At 42.8% G+C, this 24,770-nt stretch overlaps 1 protein-coding gene across 2 annotated transcripts in view; it reads right to left on the bottom strand.

Moving 5' to 3' along the window:
- TMEM178A (transmembrane protein 178A) overlaps window positions 1-24,770 on the bottom strand; it is a 50,510-nt gene that overhangs the window by 12,153 nt on the left and 13,587 nt on the right. Inside the window, exon 2 of one of the 2 annotated variants that reach the window (XM_082641993.1) lies at window positions 2,760-2,873. In XM_082641993.1, the coding sequence (XP_082498119.1) occupies window positions 2,760-2,873 (114 nt within the window). Of the gene's footprint in view, window positions 1-2,759; window positions 2,874-24,770 lie in introns of those variants that run through there. The other variant, XM_082641994.1, reaches the window with a different exon arrangement.

The following is a 24,770-nucleotide window of genomic DNA, read 5'->3' as shown; positions in this document are numbered from 1 at the left end:
CGAGAGAGAAGAGCTTTGTATATATTGTGAAAACTAATACGTTACATGGACAGGTGTAGGGTCTTCAGGGCCACGGTGATTTAGGAAATAAACTTCCTAGGTATTTCATAAGAGGACAGATGGGGTGTAACAAGTTGAGGGGTCAGCATCTACCCTCCCTGAGTCCATGGAGAAGTCCGTATCAAGTAGAAAATAGACCAGCGGACACCAGGGTAAACAAGGGTAATAGGTAACAAGTTACTTAGTAAACTGAGAGTGAGGAAGGTTTGCAAAAGGTCTGTATTATCCTCCAAGGAGCAACAGAATCATAGGTCACCACCACTGTAGTGGCTGTAATTAATCTGACTTTGGGGAAAGAGCCTAAAAACTGAGATATAGTGAAATATGGTTTTACCTGCGCACCAAGGATGCCAATTACTTTATTTTTAAGTTATACTTCCTCCTGCCTATTTTCAAAAAGGATTTGAGAAAGTGAAGGCAATTGTAACTGAAATAGGGCCCAAGATGCACATATAGGACACCTACTCATTAAGGCCCTCTTCCCTTAAACAAAGGCCCTACAACCCAAGCTCCCAAGTACCCAGGTTAAGAAAAGGCTGTTCCCGTGGGCCAAGCGCCACTGTACACACAAGAAGTTTTGTCTATCACAAAAACACGACTGTGATCACTGGGCCAGGAACCCAGGCCCTCGCCCACCTTCTAGGCCAAACCAAGAGGTGGACTGGCTGGACGTATGGGTACACTTCCACTCCAGTTGCCCACCCTCCTGCTATTTTGACTTTTCCCTCCCTCTTTTTTTTTTTTTTTTTTGAATGAAGCTAATTTTAAAACTCGTGAACTAAATTTCTCTGATCCTTCTTAGAGCAACAGATTCCAAACATAAGTCTGCTGCTGAAGCCAGTGAACAGGCCTAGGCAAGGTGGACTGTGCACACCCGCACACACATAGAGCCAAGACCAGAGGCACACCCCGCTCTGTGAGCGTGGGCTGCTCTGCGAAGGTGCCCAGGCAGCCACCACCTCACTGTGTGTTCCTGTGGCCTCTGGCAACTCAGGATGATGTATACAGGGTGGATCATGGCAGCTTTCAGTCTTGCCCTTGTCACACGTGGTCCTTCCCTTTCTTTTAAAGGGATTTCTCATTTCTAGCTCAGAGCATCTACACTGAAGCAGGGCATTGCAGCCTAGAAGGGGCAGTGTAGACCACCACAGAGCTAGGGGTCACGGGCACTGATCATTTAAAGGGGCTATTTAATATTAAGGTGTAAGTCGTTTTGAGACATCCAGTGTGATCACAGCTCAGTCACCATTCTCTCACAACCTCCTAAACTCCCTGTGGTTCGAGTTTTATTTTCTATGGCCATTAAAAGGCACAAGGTTCAGATATAATCCACATGGAATTTGCCTTAGTACCGGATATGCTAAGCTTATCTGGTAAACATGGTACAGATCACCAAGTGTGACTTTCTTGGAAAAAGCCATGCCTGAGGCTGCTGAAAGCATCTTTCCATGAGAACCTGAGAAAGGATTAAGAGGTGAATGCTCAGTACTGTCTCGCTGGGCAGTAACAGGGTACAAACTCTTAGAGTAAAGAGATAAGGTTCTTTTTCAGGACCCTGTGATGATCTTTTCTTGCCTAAAACCAGTGACTATGTGGCTTTCTGCATAGATGATTAAGGCAAAGAACTCCAAACACGCTCATAAAGAATTAAGATGTAAGAACACTTAGATAAGGCTCTAACTAAGATCTGCTGAGAAATGACCATTAAGATCAGCCAGCAAGAAATAATTTTCAGGAAGTCATACTACTCAGAAATAAACCACATTTTAGCCAATGACTTCCAAGTCCCAAATTTGCCAACCATAATATTTATAATATTATACCACTGCTGTGGGCAATATCTTAAGAGCTTCCATTTACATGTTTGAGATTCAAAATAGAGCCCTTTGATGTGTAGAGAGACTTGACTTTACAAAAGGAAACTCTATTTGGCTTCCTGTAATGACTTTGCTCACCAAACAAGATCACTGAAGTCCTTGCGTTGATTGTACTGGAAATGACAATGTCAACCTCTGATTAGGGTAAACACTAAAAAGGATTAGGCCTAGTTTTTTTCTTTCCTGAATTATCTATCCCTAGGCAACATGAATTGACAGTTTTCAGGTAAATATCAGTCCTCTTTGGTGTCACACTGCACAATCCTTTCTACAGTTTCACATTTTCCTGACAGTAAAAAAAGATAGCTCCTGCCTTCGGGATGTGGAGATAACAGACACCTTCTGAGAAAATTACAGCATACACTCATAAAGATATTTTAGCAGAAATACCAAGGTCTGAGATAGACACAGTAACTAAAATGAATATTGGATAAAGAAAACTAAAATAACACACCTAAGGTATAGTCTCCTTGGTTTACTAAGACAAGCGCCAGATCAGGGCCTTGTACCACACGGCTTGGTAAAGAATGCACTCGGAAGGTGGCTTGTATACCGATGCCACAAGGACAGACACACTCACTGCACTGTCTCACAAAGCCCCACACCTGACTCTCACACATCTGATCGGCAAACAAGTTGTGACCATGGCACAGTGAAATGACTCTCTGAGTCTCTGACCAAGTTGGATGGGGTCCAGAGGCCCACGTAGGATAGCACAGCATCTTTCAGTCCAAATCTGAAGGGGCTGGTGGGAATGCTTTTTGTTCAGAAAGACACCATTTCCTCTCTGACCCTCTCTGACCCTTTCCCAGAAATACTCACGAAGCAGGTGCCATTCATCTTGCTGGATTGTCTTGGTCAAATTGAAAGGAATGTTTCGTAAGCGAATCGGCTGAGAAAAGTGGTACTTGATAGCTGTACATCGCTGTGCAATACCTTGAAGGAAATAAGAAATGTGATTTACTAGTCTGTGCACTTGTAATAGAATTCTGGAAACTGAAGGCAGGATAATGCATCCTAAACTGGGTTGAAGGGGCAGGGGATAGGAATCTCTTGATTATTCTCATTAATAGAGACAAGTCAGAGTAGTAAGACCCAAAACATGAAATAATTTTTTAAATCATGTTTCATTTTTGAATGTATTGAATTTGATAAGAATCTAAACTCCCCTAATTGTTTTTTCAATGTTGAATCTGTATTAACTAAACACAAAACTCCTCAAGGAGAAATGGCCTAAAAGTATACAGATGATTGGGAGAAATCAGCTTGGAATTTGAACACAGATAAATTTCACGCATCCAAATTTGATCCAACCTCAAACTCTCAAATGGGCTAAATCAAAAAGTATATCAGGAAGTGTGTTATTTGGAAACTGGAAGACATTTTTCAATAAAGAGCCTTCTACATGGTGGTTTAAATAGTGATTAGGTCTCTAGACAGCCCACGAGAGCCTAAGTAGCCCTACAGCAGCTGATATAATTCCTTAATACACATTTTACTGATCTGAATTCTAGGTTCTAAGACAATGGGTAATATTAAAAGTAGAAAGGAGAAAGAAATTTTTTCCTCCCTTTTCTGGTTGTATGCACAATATTTTGAAATGGGCAAGTACCCACCGCTTTATCTAGTATCTTCTCCTACCTTCCCTCTCAATCCATGCTTTTATTGCATAAATTAGCACACGCCTATTTTTCCCCTAAAGTCTTCTGAATCCCATGAAAGTATCTATCTTCCTGTCAAATTAAAATGAAACAAAACTTCCTTCTTTCCTTGTAAATCACCTTGGCCCACTGTTTGGATAAATGCAATCTGATTAGATTAATTTTAAAAGAGCTGTGAGTAAATGTTAATCTTTTAACTCCAACAGCTGTTAAAAAACATTCTCATAGATGCAAATAAATCTGTAATTGGTGGAATTTGAGTAAATGTAATTAATAAAGTGAAATTTTTTAAAAATCAGGCATTGAAAGGGGAGATTAGTATTTGAGCACAGTTAACATCATGAGCCACTTAGTCCCTGATGTGAAGGCACCTACAGGATCATCTCCCTTGTTTCTCAATCATCAGTATGCATAAGAATCACCTGGGGAGCTAGTTTAAAATGTAGACTCCTGGACCCAACCCAAGATATTCTGACTCAAAAGATTTGGGATGGAGCCAGGAACCTGATTTTTAACAAAATATCCCAAGTAATGCTGATGCAGGCAGCTGAGAAACACTACCCAAGACTATCTCTGCTTTTTTGGAAGCTTTTTTTTTTCCCTTATGAAACCACAGATTCTCTAAAAGCTCACAGCTCTTTTTATTTTTCTCTTTGTTGTTTCAACATAGGCCCCTGGCAGTGGTTGTGAGGTCTAAGGCATATAAGTTCCGTGTTTACATATAAGTTATGTGTTTATAAGTCAGAAAGTGCCTGTGCTTACAAAGAGCAAATTATCTGGTCTGAGAATAATAAAAGATAACAGACTGCATTAATAGCTCTCATTTGTGTTTTTCAAAACTGTCATTCCACTTGATACTCATCCTCGGGCTAACCTTGAGGCTCTGTGTAAGCAGGAAGTGAAGGCTAAAGTAGAGTTGAACACATGCCCCAACACGCACACAGAGCCCATTGGCAAGGACTGGGGGACTTATTGGTTCCAGGCAGTTAAGAACACTTCTGTCCAATCATTAGCATCCCACTAAGCTAGCCAAGCAGAGACTTCAGGGCCCACATATGACAAAGGATACAGACTTTACAGAATTAGTTCAGTAGAGTCACTAAAGGAACAAACAACAACACAAAAACAATAACAAACCCTGAGGAGGAGGGAGAATCTAATATCCAGAGTTGCTATATTATTTTAAATGTCCAGTTTCAGTTAAAAAGTATAAAACATATACAGAAAAAGGCTCCTACATAGAAGAAAAATGTCAGTCCATAGAAACTGTCACTGAAGAAGCCCAGACATTGGATTTACCTAACCAAGACTTTCCGTGTGGCATGTGGAATCTTAGTTCCCCGACCAGGGATCGAACCTGCACCCCCTGCAGTGGAAGCATGGAGTCTCAACTACAGACCACCAGAGAAGTCCCGACCCAAGACTTTATATCAACTGTTTTAAATATGTTCAAAGAACTAAAGGAAACCATGTCCAAGGAACTAAAGACAAGTGTGAGAATGATGTCTCACCAAATAGAGAATATCAGTAAAGTGATAGAAAGTATGAAAAGAGACAGAAAAAAAACCAAATGGAAATTCTGAAGTTGAAAAGTATAATAATGGAAATTTTAAAATTTACTAGAGGGGGCCTCCCTGGTGGCGCGGTGGTTGAGAGTCCGCCTGCCGATGCAGGGGATACGGGTTCGTGCCCCGGTCTGGGAGGATCCCATATGCCGCGGAGCGGCTGGGCCCGTGAGCCATGGCCGCTGAGCCTGTGCGTCCGGAGCCTGTGCTCCGCAGCGGGAGAGGCCACAGCAGTGAGAGGCCCGCGTACAGCAAAAAAAAAAAAAAAAAAAAAATTTACTAGAGGGGCTCAACAAAATTTTGAGCAGGTAGAAAAAAGAATCAGCAAATTTGAAGATAGATCAATTGAGATTATCCAGTCTGAGGAGTATAATGGAAGTCCCAAAAAGGAGGAGAGGGAAAAGGGGACAAAAAGAATATTTAAAGAAATAGTCATCAAAAACTTCCCAAATCTGATGAAAAACATGAATCTACACATCTAAGAAGTCTGATGAAGTACAAATAGAATAAACTCAAAGGGATCCATACCCAGACTGTTGAAAGCCAAAGACAGAGAATCTTGAAAACGGCAAGAAAAAAAGTAATGTATCATGTATAAGAGCTCCTCAGAAGATTAGAAACTGATTTCTCATCAGAAAACATGGAGGTCAAAGGGAGTGGAATGACACATTCAAAGCACTGAAAGAAAGATTATCAACCAAGAATTCTATATTCAGCAAAGCTATCCTTCAGAAATGAAGGGAAAATGAAGACATTTCCAGTTAAACAAAAACTGAGAGAATGTGTCACTAGTAGACCTACCCTACAAGAAATACTAAAGGGAGTCCTTCAGGCTGAATGAAAGGACAGTAACTGAATCCACATGAAGAAACAAAGAACATTTGTAATGTTACAACACAGGTAAACATAAATGGACTAAAATATAAATAGACCAAACACTCCAACCAAAAGCAGAGATTGGCGTTATAGACAACACAACATGATCCAACTATGTGATGTCCACTAGAGACACACTTTAGATTCAAAGACACAAGTAGGTTGGAAGCAAAAGGATGGAAAAAGATATACCATGAAAACAGTCACCAAAAGAGAGACGGAATAGCTATACCAACATCAGGCAAAATAGACTTTAAGACCAAAAGTGTTATTAGAGACAAAGAAAGACATTTTATAGTGATATAAAGGTCAATCCATTAAGAAGATATTACAACTATAAACATATTTTATCCGCTTACCAACAAAGCCCCAAAATGCTTGAAAAAACTGACAGAATTAAAGGAAGAAATAGACAATTCAACAATAATAGTTGGAGACTTCAGTACTCCACTTTCAATAATGGTGGAACAACTAGACAGAAGGTCAACAAGGAAACAGAAGATTTGAACAACACTATAAACCAACTAGACAAAACACACATCTATAGACCACTCCACCAAACAGCATTATACATAATTTTCAAGTGCAAATAGAACACTCCCCAGCATACCCCATATTTTAGGCAATAAAACAAATCTCAATAAATTTAAAAGAAAGTCATACAAAGTATGTTCTCTGACCACAATACAATGAAATTAGAAATCAATAACAGAAGGAAATTTTGGAAATTCAGAAATTTGTGGAAATTAAGTAACACACTTCTAAACAAACAATGCATCAAAAACAAATCAAAAGGGAAATTTAAAAACACTTTGAGATTAATGAAAAAAAAATCACAATATATGAAAATTTATAGGATGCAGCTAAAGAAGTGCTTACGGGGAAATTTATACCTGCAAATGCGTACATTAAAAGAGAAAGTCTCAAATCAATTGCCTAACTTTCCACCTGAAGAAATTAAAAAGAGAAGAACAAACTAAACCCAAAGCAGAAGGAGAGAGATTACATAATTAGAGTGGAAATAAATGAAGTAGGGACTAGAAAAATAAGGAAAATTAAAAAAACAAAACTTGGTTCTTTGAAAACATTAATAAAATTGACAAATCTTTACCTAGACCATTTAAGATAAAGAGAGAAGACTCAAGTTACTAAAATCAGGAATGAAACGGAAGACATTACTAACCGTCTTACAGAAATAAAAAGTGGTATAAGAGAATACTGTGAAAAAATTATATGCCAACAAATTAGATAATACAGATTAAATGACAACTTCCTAGAAAGACACAAATTATCAAGACTGACTCAAGAAGAAATAGAATATTTAAACAAATCTATATCAAGTAAAGAGAACGAGTTAGTAATTAACTTTGTAAAAAAATTCCCACAAAGAAAAGTCCAGGACCAGAGAGCTTCACTGGTGAATTTTACCAAATGTTTAGAGACAAGTTAACAATGTTTCATAAACTCTTCAAAAAAACCAAAAACAAAAACAAAAACAGAAAAGGAGGGAACAATTCCCAAATCATTGTATGAGGCCAGTATTGCCCTGATACAAAAAACAAAGGTATCACAAGGAAAGAATATTACAAAATATTTCTTATGAATATGTATTCAGAAGTCCTCAACAAGGTACTAGCAAAGTGAATTCAGCAACATATAAAAAGGATTGTACATCACGACCAAATGGGATTTATGCCAGGAATGTAAGGTTGGTTCAACATATGAAGATGAATTAATGTAATATACCTTATCGATAGAATAAAGCACAGAAATTACCTCATAGATGCAAAAAAAAAAAAAGCATTGACAAAATCCATTTGATACTCACCAAAATCCCCTATGAGCTAAATATGAAATAGGTATTATTAGCTCCATTAGGCAGGTAGAAAAATCTGAAGCTCAGAGAGGTTAAGTAACTAGCCCAAGGCCACAGTGCAAAGCAATAACCAAGCTTTTAACATATATGGTGTTACCCAAACTTTGTATACTGCTCCCTCAGGAAAGTTAGAAATCCTTACGCTTTTAGAAATGCATCTTACTTCTGTGGGTAGTGAGAACTGCAGCTTTTTTTTTTTTCATGGAAAGGCATTTTATTTTAAACATAGCAGGGTGTACATGTCAGTCCCAAACTCCCCATCTATCCCTCTCCCCCCGCCCTTCCCCCCCGGTAACCATAAGTTTGAGAACCGCAGTTAGTAAATGAACTGTCAGTTTGAAGTGAAAAACAAATTTTTTCAGTTTAGTACAAACATATGCTCTTTTGGAAACAAAGCTGATACCTAACTGAGCCTTCTGTGTGTATATTATCCATACCTTTCAACACACATTATTTGGAGACTGGACTGGCTCGTGGCTGACTTAGTGGCTCCATCCTTCCTGCATCTCACGGAAGCTACTTAATGCTACAGACAGGGTTTGGATTGGGGAGAAATTCTCCTCTCGGACTCAGCGGGGCTGGCCTTCCACCAACTCCTGTGCTAGGGAAATATGTGGTCCCTTGACATCATTGCTAATACTCTCAGAGCCCATCTCCTCCTCCGCCCCTTGCTGGGAACAGGCGTGAATCCAGTGGACAGAGAGAGTAGCAGAAAGGAGGCGGGCAGCCGGCCAGCCCAGTGCTCTCCGGTTCCCCCAGGAGAGCGCCACACGTGTGCCAGGAATGAGGTAAGCAGTGCACACATCACCAAATGATCTTTCCTTCCCCAGTAGGCTCCCAGGTTAAATTTAAACTGCCAAGAACTTGAAATGAGAAGAAAAAGGAAGTGGGAAGAGTGACACGGTCTGGACTGGAGAGTAACAAGCGGTAACCCAAAGGTCCCAAAGACTGGGAGTGTGGTGGGGAACCCAGAGCGTCTCTCTTGAGTTTGCAAGAAAATGCTCTGCAGCCCTGGTGCTGTACTCCCTTGGAAGATGATTAGAGACTTCAGAGAAAGACGGAGGAAAGGACAGATCAGCAGTAGTGTCAGAGGCCTGCGATTAGCTCTTTTATTTCCTTATTCTTAAACACTTGTTCCACTGTTAAAGCAGAAAGTCAAATAGATTCGAAGAGTAAAGTATACTATTAAGTTTTGGCTTCCTACAGCACACATGTAAAACTGACAAAATGAAACTTGACAAAAATCACACCAGAAAAGACCTCTAGTTGCTTAATTTGCCAAAGACAAATTTAGTCCTTTTGGTAAAAAGACCAGTATACATATATACATAGACGGTGGTAAAGACAGAAATGCCATGCGATATGTTGAAGAGTGATACTGTGAAAATCCACAAGGAGGCATTAGATGCAAATTTTTTCAAAGCCATGCATGCGAACTTTGAAATGAACTGGCTTTCCGGGTTTAGGGAGCCATGAATCTGGCTCTCTGAAAAGGAACATAAAAAGCATGAGCTCAGAGCACCAGATGGCATCTCACAATGGGGGGAAAGAGACACGCAGGGGGTTGAAAAGAACAACTTATGGTCTATATTTAGTGATTAATTAGCTTTTTAAAGGGCCAAGTAGAGCCACTTTAATGATGATATAAACCATAGAATAAGATATATAAAATATGCTGCACAGGGCTTAAAAATGGGGCTTAGGGGCTGGTGAATTTCTGTTGTTTCTGATGCTTAGAGAAAGGAATCAAATTCTAAGCTAATGTACAGAAACTCACACTCTAGGTTAAATGAGGGAGAAAAGTGAGAAACAGCAGAAGATGCTGTTAAAAGTCATTAGAGGGCTTCCCTGGTGGTGCAGTGGTTGACAGTCCGCCTGCCAATGCAGGGGACACAGGTTCGTGCCCCGGTCCGGGAAGATCCCACATGCCGCGGAGCGGCTGGGCCCGTGAGCCATGGCCGCTGAGCCTGCGCGTCCGGAGCCTGTGCTCCGCAACGGGAGAGACCACAACAGTGAGAGGCCCGTGTACCACAAAAAAAAAAAAAAAAAAGTCATTAGTCAATCAATGATGAGGCAGTATATGCAGTGGCTAAAGGCTTTGAGGTCAGCCAGACTCGGATTTGACTCCCAGCTGTGTGACTTATGGTAAATTACCTTTACCTCTCTGAGCCTTGGTTCCCTCATCTGTAAAAGAGGGGGAATAACAGCAGATATATTATGGAGTTATTGTGAGGAAATAAAGAGACATCGCACAGGATGTAGCCCGCTCTAAGGCTCAATAAATGTCAGCACTGGATTATGAGTTACCTCTCGGCATCTGCTGATGCTCACCAACAGAACAATCAGATGCACTAGGAGTCTGAACCCTAAATGAGCATCACAGGTCAACCAAGTACACAGAGAGATAAACAGACACATGAAACAGCTGCCTGAACAACGGTCTAACCAGTGGCTCTCATGTTTCCTCTCCATTCTCACCACTTCTCAAGACTCCTGAAGAGTCTTCACTCCTAAACAGCTGGCTAACTGGCCTCTTTGCCACTCTCTCCCCATTTTCCATCCTACCCTGCACACCACTCTTAGATAAACCTGCTGGGTGAAGACCTGGGGCCTCTGGAGCCTCAGTTGCCCATCTGTAATGCAGAACATGAAAACCTTTAAGATTTTTGTTATATCCAACTGCCTTTCACAGTATCATGAGTTTAATATGTTTCTTTAAATTGATAAGTATAAGTGGGACACAGCTTTACTTGCCATCATGTAACGTTGTATTTATTTTAGAATTATGTGTTTATTTAAAAATAAGGTGCCTGGGAGCTTCCTTGGTGGCGCAGTGGTTGAGAGTCCACCTGCCGATGCAGGGGACACGGGTTCGTGCCCCGGACCGGGAAGATCCCACATGCCGCGGAGTGGCTGGGCCCGTGAGCCACAACTACTGAGCCTGCGCGTCTGGAGCCTGTGCTCCGCAACGGGAGAGGCCACAACAGTGAGAGGCCCGTGTACTGCAAAATAAATAAACAAACAAATAAATAAATAATAAAAGGAAAGATCAACTGTGGGCTCACAGGGCAGGGTGGCTACCATGTTCTTGTCCATGAGACTTAATTTCTGAGGGAATCAGGTGCTAAACAGACAAAAGGAAAGGTTTTCCTCATCACCTCCTTGAATGAGTATGAACAGCCCTCACTTAGATAAATAAACTAAGTACAGTAAGCTTAGTAGCTTAAAGCTGACTTTTAAGCCCCAGATGACCAAAACCAGTCCTGAAGGGCAAACCCATCATGAAGTCTCCAGAATTGAAAGGAGAAAGATATAAAATCAGTAAATCTAGAGTGTTGACGTCCAGTAGAAATAGAATGCAAGTCACATATACAATTTTAAATTTTCTTTTAGTCACGCTACAAAAATAAACAGGTGATATTAATTTTAATATATTTTAACATGCAATCAAGATTTTGAAAATTATTAATGAGGTATCTGACACGCTTTTTTTCACACCAAGTCTTTGAAACCCAGTGTTGGTTTTCCCCTTACGGCACATCTCCCCTTGGATGAGTCTCATGTCAAGCTCTCAGTAGTCTCATGTGGCTGGTGGCTTCTGTACTGGAGAGAGGAGATTTCCAGATGAAGGTGAATAAGACTCCAATTAAAGTAAAAGCAACTAAGAGCAAGAGGCTTTGATACTGCAAGTGTCTGAAAGGTGTGAATGTTATTCTTTGCTTAGCTTCTTTCTCCACAACACACTAGCATGTTCTGCTATAATTACTTCTTATTACTCATGGAGAATCAACTTCTCAGAAGCATATGATTATATCTGTGTTCACTCTGTACTCTCTTTGGAGCAAGACAGCATGGATTTGCATTCTGGTTCCACCGCTCACTAGCTGTGTGCCTTTTGGCTAGTTCTTTAACCTCTCTGGGCATCAGTTTCCTCAGTTGTAATATATAGACAGTGATAGTCCGTCTATCTCATAGGAGGAGTCAATATACAATACTTACATGATATAATACTTATATAATACTATTAGTGTGAGCTTCCATTATTCTTATTATTACTACGACTACGACTACGACTATTACTGTCACTCTTTCTGCTGCTGCTACTTTATTTACCTGAACAAACCCAGACAACTGGACTATTCCTTAAAGGCAAGACTGAAGTGAGTTCCTTGAACTGTAAACACATGATCTCTAGGGGCCAAAGAGGGAAGTTTCAATGCCAAGTCTGAGGGATTCAACCTATTGCAGAAAGAGTGAATATCATCACAGGAAGTTTTTTTTTAAAAAAGTAACAGTGGAGAAAACCAGAAATAACTGTTCAAGCAGGCCTGAACCTGTACAAAGGTGGAAATTCTCACTGGGTTACAATTAGTGGATGATGACTGGTTTGCTGAATTAAAATTTAAATGTCCTTTAATTTAGTTATGTTGCTGTGTCTACAATAAAAGCTAATACAATATTTAAAACTTTCAAGCCAGGGATTCTCAGTTTCTCAGAACCATCATGGCATAGAGTCAGTGATGTATCTGGTGGGCTGGGGATTTACAACTAGAGGCTGAAGAGAGGATGTGATTCTATGTGGCTTAATGGGGGATCTCAGCCCAGCTGGGTACTGCCTGCCTCTCTCTCCCTCCCCATTCTCTTATCCTCCCCGGCACCTTCTCTCTCTAGCAGGAGACCAGAGAATCGAAATGTGGAGACAGGCCCTGGCCTCTTTTTTCCATCTCAGAGTTGCCAATGTGGGAAAGGGGGACATGATCATGCCACTGGAGAGAAGGCAGACACATCAGTCACCGACACCCCATCCCATGCCTTGTGCCCTGAGCCCCATCTCATGTGAAACCAAATACAGCCATCGACTCAGTGGATGCAGAAGTCTCACACACTGTGGTATCTTCCCTCCCACAGGGGATACTGTGTTACAGGGACAGGCCAACAGTCACTTCTAGTTACTCTTGCTCTGGTCACAACATGCTGACCTCAGAGAGATCAATAAAGTCTGGACAAAAGCTGTCTTAATAGCACCTGGGTCTCAAGCTGTTGTTAATACACACTTGAAGTTAATATCTCCTGGATTCCGGGAGACATCCAAATAGTCAGTGTGGGAAGCAAACCTAAGCTGTCTTCCCTCTCCCGTCCCCATGACTTTTTCAATTCGTGTGAATATGAATGAATGTATATATTTTTTAATCGGAAGGTTAAACATTTACACTCTAAATATTGGGAGAAACTTGGGAATATGGGGCTTTTTGTGCATTTAACATGTGCGTATAAGAAGCAGCATGCAAGAGTGCAAACTAGAATGTTGGCTTTGGAACCAGCTGTGTGATTTAGAACAATACACTGGACCACTCTGAGCCTCCGTTTCCTCATCTGTAACATAGAGGTAATAAAACCTCACAGAATTGTCATGAGGATCAAATGAGGTAACATACATAGACTGTCCTAACACTGCCAAGTCCATAGTTGATGCTTAATAAAGGACAGTGTCTATCCGCCCCTTCCCCTCCCAGCCCCCTTCATAAGCAGGACCAGTGAAGCATGAGTCCTGACCTGAAGGATGGCAGTAATTTTCTCCTCATCTTCAGCACTGGCGAAAAAAAATTAGTGGCCAAGGGTCAGTCACTGCCTTTTGCCAACAACAGTCAATCATCTCACCATTCTTTCTTTCACTTACTCATCTGCCCAACAAACATTTACTCAGCAAGTGCCTTTTAGACGGAGGACCTACTTTCTGAATCTAGAATATGGTTCCACTAAAACTGAAAAGTAGCAAAGTGCAACTAAACAACAACTCTGAAATGGGGAGAGGGGGAGGGAGGGAGAGAGAGAGAGAGGGAGGGAGAAAGCTATCTGCCACCTGCCACACAATGACCTATAAATACTGATGCCTTTAGCAATTTCCCAAGTACTCAGAAAAGAGCAGCTTACTGGAGAAAGGCTGCCCACTTTAGAGGGTGTTGGCAGTGTCCCAGGGCAAATGGTCCTTAAAAACAATGCACTCGGGGCTTCCGTAGTGGCGCAGTGGTTGAGAGTCCGCCTGCTGATGCAGGGGACACAGGTTCGTGCCCCGGTCCGGGAAGATCCCACAACCCGCGGAGCGGCTGGGCCCATGAGCCACAGCCGCTGAGCCTGCGCGTCCGGAGCCTGTGCTCCGCAACGGGAGAGGCTGCGATAGTGAGAGGCCCGCGTACCGCAAAAAAAATTTTTTTTAAACCAATGCACTCTTGGCCCCTTCCAGGTGCCTTGGTGGAATCCTTCAAATTGATTTACACTTTCAAAAGTTTGTTTCCTTCATGAAGATAAGTCCTGGATAGAACTGAATTGACTAATTGCTACTGTACCTGGAGATGAAGAAAGCAACGTCTGGTGGAGCTCATTTATGAAAATATAGACAAGGGCAATAGCTTTGCTCAGACTGTGAAAAAATTTAAACATATTTGCTGCCGTGAACAATGTTCTTGTATCCTCTTCACCAGATGAGCTGCTGGATTTATGCTGGGAGGTGTCACAGATACACATCAAGATAAATGGAAAGTAGGAGCCCCTTTAAAGCCAGCCTTCAGGACCTAAAGGGAAAGCCTATTCTATTGCTGGATCACTAATAGAATTGTACTCCTGGGCTTTGACAGATGATTGAAATCAATTTCCAAAAACAGTACAAACTGTTTTTAAACTATATTTTCAACTTTTTCTAAGTCATGATCAAGGCTAAGCAATGATTAAGCAAAACTGACAAGTTTGAACTTCACTCCCTTTTTTACTATCGATACTTCAGTCCACCCTCTCAGAGCTAGGTGGCCTGGTGGGTGCCAGAGACAAGAAGCAAAGGAGCAATAAAATCTCCAGATTGGATGAATTATCAAGGATTCACTCCAACAAGAGCTGAGGATGGCACTCACCACCTTCCAGTGCAAGAACCTTACAGCAGAAGAAGCCAAATCTTAAAGCCATTTGCAGCAGCAGCAGGAAGATGACAGTCAGGACAGGACCATTGTTTCTAGCAGCTTTTACACTATTTCCCATGTGTTCCGGCTCCTGCAACAGCTCCAGGCATCTCTAAATCAGGACATAAATCTGCAGCCAGATAAGCACACTTTTGAGACCCCCAGAATTGCTTTAGTGTAGTTATAGGAAAATGATAATCATGCTCTTATTTATTATACAGCCTGTGATGCTGTATTGAAAGTGCCTTCTTACACATCCTTGTTAGTTACATAAGGCAGATATCCTGTCCCTCTCACAAATAAGGCACTAACTAAGGCACACAGCTAAATAGTGACAATGATAATTTACTGAGGGCTTGTTATGTGCCAGGTTCTATGCCGAGAGCTTTACCCACATTTCCCCCATGAGATAGGTTCTATTTTACAGAAGAGGAAACGGAGGCTGAGAGAGGTTAAATAATCTGCCTGAAATCCCACAGCTAACAAGTGACAAGAGCTGGCACTGAATTTGCATCTGCTTCCAAAACCAGTTCTTAGATATCTTAACAGACTTTGTCAGATGAGAGTCACTATGACTACATCTGATCATGCCTAATTAGTCCTCTTAAGTGAACAAGGACAGAGCAGGCAGGCACGGATTGACGCGTGGCATTGCATTTCTCATAATATTAATTTGTGTATTTCCATCCCCTTTGCTCTCACACTGCCCTCTACCCACAAGGAAGCACAAAGACTGGAGGAAACCACTGTCCAAAGCGCTGCAGGCAAAGACTTCTTTCCCTGCTTGCCGAGCAGGTTTTCAGGTGCCTAAACCCCTGACCGAGGCAGAGGAAAAACAAAAGGGGCACCGGGAGTGGCTGGGAAGACAGAGGAAGGTGTGGGAATCATGCGGCGGGAAGGAGGGCCATTTGGGGCACAGATTCCACCCCAGAGCCCCGGACCCACATGGGTCCCAAATTGGGGGAGCGGTGTTGGGATTCAATACCTAAAGCGAGGATTGGAGGGGTGAACCTCCTCCTTGGCCAAGTGGAACCCACCTCCGAAGGGAATCTCTGTTGGAGGGAAGGCAGAGAGAGCCCAGCCCACAGATGCACACTCCAAACTGAAGTCCCCATCCTTTCTCCTACCAGAACTACCCACCTACCCACATAGTTCAAGCAGCCAAGAAAACCGTCAGGTGCTTGAGCCTGAAACACAAATGTACCTCTGGTCCAGTTCCAGTGACAGCGTGAAGGAGAGCTTTAATTCTCCTTCTGTTTTCCACCTGTGCTTATCACATCTAGTCGTCACGAGTCCTTGTCCGAGGATGAGGACAGGACGAGATAACTTGCATACAGTCCAGAGCTGTACCTTATTTACTTCAGTGCTCACGCACCTTATAATGCACACGCGGGTGCTCGTGCCCATACACCCCCACACACACACACATATACACACACACCACATTTCAGCCCACATCTCATCCAAACATGCCCACAAAATGTTTCCGACCCTAATTTTATATCAAGCAGCGTGAATGGCATAGACAACTGGGCAGGAAAAAAAAAAAGTGCCAATAGGCAGTTTTGCTAAGCATCACTTCAATCAGCTATTTGAGAATACCGTGCTAAGAACCCAGGAAGCAGGCAGAGTTGATCAGAATCACAAAAATTACAGGTTAACCCCCAGCCCCCATTCCTCCAGCTGGGTCAGCAGCCAGGCAATGAGCCTCTCTGCTCCCCACGCGGTCCCCCAGCCCTGTGCTCAGGGAGGCCTCTCCTTCAGCTGCCAGCTCAGCCCAGAGCTATAGCCCATTAGCATTCCTATCACTCCCCTCAACCCAAGGGGAAAAACTTCCAGCTGCCTCGTACTTAAGCATCACCCTCAGCACCATAAGCCTGAGCCTGTGCATAATTGACAAGGAATATGTTGATAAGGAGTGGGACTGTTCCAAGCTTCTGAAGGATAACTACGTAATTAAAAGAAAAACCTAATTTAAGAAAATACGGAAGAAATGTTTTAAAACTCTCTGGCAGCATCCTTTATGGATTATTCTCTTTTACAGAGACTTCTGTTTTGCCTTTGTCTGGTTTTCAAAGCCTGAGGCTAGATCACCGGTGTTCCAGGGCATCCACAACCCCCAGCCTCTTCTGGGGGTAACTTTTTTTTTTTTTTTTTTTGCGGTACGCGGGCCTCTCACTGCTGTGGCCTCTCCTGTTGTGGAGCACAGGCTCCGGACGCGTAGGCTCAGCGGCCATGGCTCACGGGCCCAGCCGCTCCACGGCACGTGGGATCTTCCCGGACCGGGGCACGAACCCGAGTTCCCTGCATCGGCAGGTGGACTCTCAACCACTGCGCCACCAGGGAAGCCCTCTGGGGTAACTTTAAAAGCCCGGGACTAGAAGCAGAAAGGCCACCTCCGTTGCCCTGCAGGGCTCAGAAGCACCCGAGCTTGCTCAGGTCTGAGCACCTGGTGACTTCTTCCTCGGGATTTAGCACTGTGCCTTCCGAGGACCCTGATACCCTGGCCAACAGCTGCCCCCACTTCTATCAGGCAAATGCAAAAGGACTCAGAGAACACCACGAATTCCCAGGAGCACCAATGTGCAGAGATAAAATCAGCCCCTGCAGGGCTCCCTGCTTCTGGCCCCAACGCTTCTCTCTGCCTGGCTGGTTTAAGGCCCTACAACGAGCCAGCCAGCTGCCCAAATGCATCTGCATCCTGAGACACGCAAACGAACACCTGGGGCTCCACCACCGCACACGAGGAGGTCTGTCACCTCCGAATAGACAGCCTGGACCAGCATGTTCTTCATTCCACACAGCCCCCTCTCCTCGGGGTTAATTTAACATTAAATTATGGCCCTACCCCCTGCTACCTTCATGAAAATCTCTGAGTCTGAGTTAAAATGAGGCTGATAATGTTGATTTCATAGGCTATTCCAAGAACTATAGGAGATCACCTCTAATCCATGCGTCTGGCATTGCCCCACTTGGTGACTGGGGACGGACCTGGTCTCATCTAGCTTGATTTATTGGTAGCTTTTCTAACGTCAGCTACTGGACCTTGTGATTTTCCCCAAAGCCAATCCTACCTATAAATGAAAACGAACACAAGCCTCACCCTCAGAGAGTTTAAAGTCTAGTGAAGGACAGTGGCATTATTGAAATAATAGCACAGACAGATGCCAAACCACAACTCCGACATAAGGGAGAAGCACACAGTGCTCGGAGAGCACAGAAGAGGGCGGCTGAGTGCTGAGGGAAAGGTGGAGGCCGTCCAAGAAGGCTGAGGTCCCAAGGATCAGCAGGATTATCCTCGTGGAACAGAAGGAAGGGCACGTATGAGGGTTTTGAAGAGGAAGGCCTGCGAGACTGGGCTGAGGAGATATCAGGGAAGATGGAGCTGGAGAAGAGGACGGGGGCTGGATCGCGGAGAGCCTGAACGTGGATCAAGACTTGGCCTCCATTGTGAGCCTCAGTGGAAGCCACCCCAGATTGTAACTGACCAGAATCGATGATCAGAATTGATTTTTGAAAACAAACCGGCCAGAAAACACTTCCCTCTTGCCCTAGCATGGAGAATGCACTGGAGGGGGCCCAGAGTCATTTGAGTGATGGAGATCCAAGCAGGTCACTACCGAACTGTCCAGAGAAACAGGTTCCCGACGAGGGAAAGGCAGAGAAGGCCTCCTGCAGGGAACCTTAAAAAGGAGCCAGAGACAGCCAGGTCACAGGGGTGGTGGCATCAGAGGCAGGAGTGGGCATCCCAGGTGGAAGAAGAGCAAAAGGGACGGTGCAGAGGTAAGGAGTGTTGAGAGGAGCTGACGGACAGGAGGTTCGGTGCTGTGTGAGATAGAGCGTGACGCGCAGTAAAGAGGTAAGAGGAGAGGTTGGCAGAGACCAGGCAGGAAAAGCTCCTTCCCCCACACAGCGAGACCTCATCCAGCAAGTCATCAGGAGCTGCAGAAGGATTTAAGCAGGGAAGTGATAGGATCAAGTTTTATTTCTGGGAGATGATTCCGTCAGGTAGACAAAAAAGGATATAGGAGAGACTCGAGTAGGAGAGATTAGTTAGCTAGAAGGTGATGCACCCACATATTAAAATACTTTGCAGATATTAAAAATGATTAAAATTGGAAAATTCTTATGGTTCAATGCTGGATACAAAGCAGTATATATCATATTATAGAAACATGTCTTTGTATATATATTTGCATGAAGACTGGATGAAAAGAAATCAAACTTTGAACACAATTATATAACTAAGTTGGAGGGCTACAGTTGATTTTTGTTTTCTTCTTTGCCATTTTCCACAGTTTCTATAATGAGTGTGTGTTTATGAAAGTTCATAATTAGAAAGAAAGATGTAAACTACATGGAGACAGCATGAATGGTCCTATCAAACCGAGAGCAACAAGTTACATTTCAAGAGTGTGTGATATTTAGTGACCCTAAATCTTAAGCCACAAGATAAACATCATTCTCTCTGTGTTCACAGAGAGAAAAGTGAAAAACAAGGAAGCAAAATGATTCATTTAACATGACACAAAGGGCTAGAGGCAGAAGCAGATAGGAACTAGGTAGATGCATGTACTCTTGACCTGGTTCAACTCTTTTTTGCTGAGAAATTATTTTAACAGAACAGGTCATGCGCAATCCAATAATTAAGATAGCCAAAATAATTAGAACCAGCCCAACAGACCGCATGATTATCAGCCCAAATCAATAAAGAAGACGTCAAAGCCGGATAAATAAGGCCTCAGGCGGCACTGCTACAAGGATTGTAATTCCAGAATCCTGAGAGCGATTACGACAGTAATTTTCTACAAGTCAGGAGGGGCCAGGGTTAGAAGGGAAGAAAGCAGATGTTGCTTCCACACTGTACCCATCCTCATCCTTCCTGATGGTGTTAAAAGAGAGGAAAATTCTAGCATCAGTGGGACACAACGGTGGCTCACTTAACTCCCATGCCAAAATGGGTGGCAGAGTCCTGTTTCTCTAATTACCGATCATCTTCTGGCTTTTCCCCACACCCCCAGGAGTTACATAAACACAATCCTGGATGAAGCCACAGCTACATATATTGGACCCTCCTGGCTTCCTCCTGCCCAGGATGAGCTCCTATCCCCCTCTTGGGCAGGGGAGCTGTAGCCCCAGGATAGCACCAGGCCTGACTGCTTTTCTCCCATGAGTGCCCAGAAAACACAGCAAAGAGAGGCCCACGGGAGACTGGCCCATGTGACATTCATTCATTCATTCATTCATTCATTCATTTTTTATTTATTTATAAACTTCAGAAAAGCTTAGAGAAACCCAGTGGTATTTTTTTAATATGGCCCCTACAGCCTAAAATAACATTCTTGGCTTTGCTGGGTGGGAGAGGGGAGATCGTGGGGAGGGAGGATGGAGGAGGGAGGAGGCTGCCCCAAATTGCCAAGCTTGCAGATTAAAGAAGTGCAAATTAGTCAGTGTCCAAGTTTATGCTGAAATGGATGACACTGTAGTTTGCAAGCTAATAAAGCGGCATGTACATGTAAATACACAGAAATGAATAACCAATTTACATTTTCTTAAGCTACTGTCCGGAGGATCAAAAGAATAACAATTAACCAGAAGTTCAGCATCCATGGGTCCTAATTCAACATTGCCACTGCCAATCCCCCTGTATCTGCTTCATCTAAAGAAGGCAGTAATGGGCTGTCATGGTGGAGAATGGCTGCAAGCCAAGGCTGTGAACAGGATGACCTTGTGGGACGCCCTACAAATGAGACTTGGCCCTGCCTGTCAATCACCTGGACACTGTCACAGATCTGCACACCTGCTCTCTTGTTGCCACTCTTCTATTTCTGAGCCCTCTTGTAGTCCCTTGGGCTATGTCATTCCTGCCCAGCTCTCGTTCTTATTTTCTCCTCTAGGAAGGATGGTCACAAACATTACATCATTCCATAAATAGGAAGAGCCAGGCACCTCGATACTGTAATTATCCAAGGGCCGCTTACTGCGACACAGAACACCCCAAAGGCCTCAGGCAGTGACCTGAGGAAGTCACCAAATCTCCACACTCAGGGGTGCCTCCTGAAACCTCACCTGGTGACCATTTGCCCTAACTTCAGACCTAATTCCAGCTTGCTTCATCTATGACCCCCTGTTCCTAGCCCACTAGAAGCAGCAAAGTGGAATACAAAAAGGGACAGCTCAAGACAAACAATGGAAACAGAAAGGAGTGATATTTAGAAAAGCAGCAAGCACACACACACAAAAAATCAGAACCTCACAATCATTTTTGTGTAAAGGACAGTGTGCTGCGTCATTTGGTTCTGAGGCACACAGTTCTACACACCTCTATAGTCCCCAAGGGGACCTGGCTATTACATCATAGTTCATAGCAACAACCTTGAGTCATTCAGCAAAAGTTAAATTTAGTGCTCTCTGTTTCAGAAAGCAGAGATGTGCATAATGCATTGAATAATATATCCATCCAGTCAGATAAAAACAAGTTTTTGAGGCACAGAAAGGTAGGTTTTGGCTCTCTGGAAAACTCACCCTTTCCTTCCTGATGCTCTAAATAAATCATAAAAGGTAATAACCTGGAAAACTCTTTGAAATCATGAAGTTCAACTTTAAAAATGAGAAGCTGAGATCTAGAGAGGTTTAAATGACTTGCCAAGGTCCCACGGGTGGCAGAAAAGCCAGGATCAGGGCCACAGCTCCCAGTTCCCAGGGTTGCTCATCCCCCCGCCCCCTCCACGGGGCCACATTCCCCTCCGTATACAAGCAGTAATTAACAGCACTCCCAATGTTATTCTCCTCAATCACATATGCTTAGTCAGAGAACGTGTCTCCTTTTTCTCTTTGTAAAAACTGCTTTGGGTTATGAGGAAGGAATCTGCTGTGTAAATTTAAAGTGCTTTTTCTCATGAATTCCATGAATATCACACTCCTCGTCATATGGCTTCTACAGAGTAATTTCAGTTCCCTAGTTCATAATCTCCCACAGACTTTGTAAGACTCTTTCTAGTGTTACTGTTTGTAAAAGGAAACAAACAAACAAAATTCCAAAAGAATGAAGAGATTTTCTAAGAATCAAGAGACCAAAGTTAAGATGGTTATGTGATGACTCTCATTCTCCATGGGGTTGCCTCTTCCCCTATCTTCCCCATCACCATTCAGTGCAGTGTTGTTAACCTGTTTTGAACAGGTTCTTTTTTTTTTTTTTTTTTGCGGTACGCGGGCCTCTCACTGTTGTGGCCTCTCCCGTTGCGGAGCACAGGCTCCGGACGCGTAGGCTCAGCGGCCGTGGCTCACAGGCCCAGCCGCTCTGCGGCATGTAGGATCTTCCCGGACTGGGGCACGAACCCGTGTCCCCTGCATCGGCAGGCGGACTCTCAACCACTGCACCACCAGGGAAGCCCAAACAGGTTCTTTTTTTGTTCCTCTTAGATAAACTTCTAAGTCTTCCAAATGACCAAAATGCTTATGATGGGGCAAAGGTGAGGTAGTATGCTTGCTACCTTGGACCATATCCACTCTTGTCTTCTGGAACTCACACTCTCTCTCAATAACAATCAGCCTGACTGTGATGGGGATGATACAGATGATTGTCTCGTCTACCTCATCTCTGCTCTGTGTGGAAGGATTTAAGTAAAAACTGGTCCAACCAAGCATCAGAAGTGGAGCAGCAGATCTTCCATTATAATCATTGCCATGGATGCCTAAAGAGGTTTACCTGGGCATATCCTTTCATCTACATAAAGGAAAAAATGGGGGGTCAAGGAAAGTCATATCATGTTCAAATTTTTTGAATAGGGCTTTCAGTGCAATTAACTATTATGCCAATTACAATGTGTGGCAAGCCACCTAAAATATCATCTGAGAGGAAAAAAGAAACAAGCGAATAATCAAGATTCATAGTATGAATTAAAGTGGTCAAATATAACTTCCAGGTATTTAACACAGCAGATTATTAAATTCAGAAAGCACATCTCTAAAACTTTTGAACAAAATGAATCGTAATAGATAATTGGGGATTTCTATTTAACTTCACGTGGCTTATGAGTATTAAATACTCTCAAGAAGCAAAAAAGGAATAAACCTAGGATTTTTTACCTGTAGTAACAAAAAGAAAGTATATGATTTTTCTTCCATCAAAATTTCTCAAACTTCTTCAAAAAAATTAAAAATGAGCAAGTAAGGCAAAATTTAAATTATACAATGCAATTTTCTAAAGGGCACTCCTTTTTTGTTCTCTATTATGAACTCTAACTTCAGTTCCTAAAACCAGATATAGCTTATTATTACCAATTCCCTGTGAAATCATCTAACAAGGAAAAAATTATACAGTTCAGTCCTTCCAACCAAATGGCAAACACTGCTCCTACAGAAGAGAATTCCTGGAACAATATAGAAAGTCCTGTTTTCTCCTTTGAAACCCTCAGGAAATGAAAAAGAAAATTAGCAGTAAGAAAGCATGTCACATTCAAAGGAGCAAAGGAGAGGCATGTGGGTGAACAACTGAAAAGAGAGAAAGGCTCTTAGATTTGGATTGTCCTAACACTTACCTGCTTCTAGGGAGAACCGACCTTTTTCTACCCTTACACTTTGTGGAGTTAATTAAGCTGCTGTTTGCTGGGCATCCTATAATGAAAGCCAGTTAATGCTCCAAGAGACCCAGCAGGTTACACTGATCCAACCTCTGTATGTACAAATGAGAAAATGAAGATCTGCAGAGGTGAGGTGACTTGCTCAAGGTCACATAGCTAGTTAATAGCAGAGGGAAGAAGATGCCCCAAATCTCTGCCTGCTGTCACCTCAATAACCTTCAAAATAAACTTGCTGAGAGGGAGATCATTTCAGCACACCAGAAAAGCCACCAGTCTCTTGGAGAGCGATCTCAGCTTAAAGAGTCCGAAGAGCACACTTGAACCCCAGATGCTCCTCCAGGCTTTCTTTCAGCATACAGGAGCCTCCCTCTTAAGACGTCTGACACAGCAGCAGAATAGCTCAGTAAAGAGCCTGATGAAGCGCAGCCACCAAGAGTTTTTCAGAGATTCATTCTAGCTATTGTGCTTTCTGGTGAAAGCATGTATGTAACTGGACTTGCAATAGTTTTACTGAAAAACAGAATATTTAATAAGTCAAAACTGTACAAGAAAATACTTAGAATAAACCTAGGAAAACACTACCCATCTATTGAGTTCCTAGTATCTGAAAACCACCCAGCTAGGTCCTGTGAGAGAACAAAGGAACAGTTCCTTGAAGGTAGGGACTTCCAATGGGGTATAAGCAGAAAGACAAGAAAATTGCAATAATAATGTAATCCTTTTGTTAAGGATTAAGAACATTTTATGAGGCAAATCCTCCATAAAAAGCACCCTGTTAGTCTTATGCTGATTTCTGGAATACTTTCAATATAAAAGCCACCATAAATGCTTCTTTTTTTACATATACTACTACTGCTTTTTTTTAATGCCAATTATTTCATCTTTTTTGAGTTAATTATTAGTGTCCTAGTCTCTGAAAGATTAGAATAAGTCTCTCTTCTCCTTGTCCTTGAATTGAATGAGAAACTCTGGAGTGGGTGAAAAAGAATGGACCAGATATGACGGTGATTTGAATCAATCCAGTGGAATTTTTTCAACAGCTATTCTATGGGAAGATCGCCATGTGCCAGATACTGAGCTGGGTGGCATCCATCGCCAACCTTAAGGTAGGGGGTAAAGTGGACAAGGAAATAAACCACAATACAATGTAGAAAGCACTATAATAGTACAAAGCACACTGGGGTCCCAACTAATAAAGCCATTAATTCTGCAGGTAATGAGAGGCCAAGGGGAGAGTCAAGGAAGTCCAGAGAGGAAATAACAATGGCACTAGGAAGCTTTCAAGGAAGAGCGACCAGATGGACAAGAGAAGGTGGCATTTCAGGC

The sequence above is a fragment of the Mesoplodon mirus genome (genome assembly GCF_964341445.2).
Source record: "Mesoplodon mirus genome assembly, chromosome: 14".
Taxonomy (NCBI): Eukaryota; Metazoa; Chordata; class Mammalia; order Artiodactyla; family Ziphiidae; genus Mesoplodon; species Mesoplodon mirus.
Note: the sequence above shows the minus strand (reverse complement) of the source record. Positions and strands in the feature narration are given on the sequence as shown.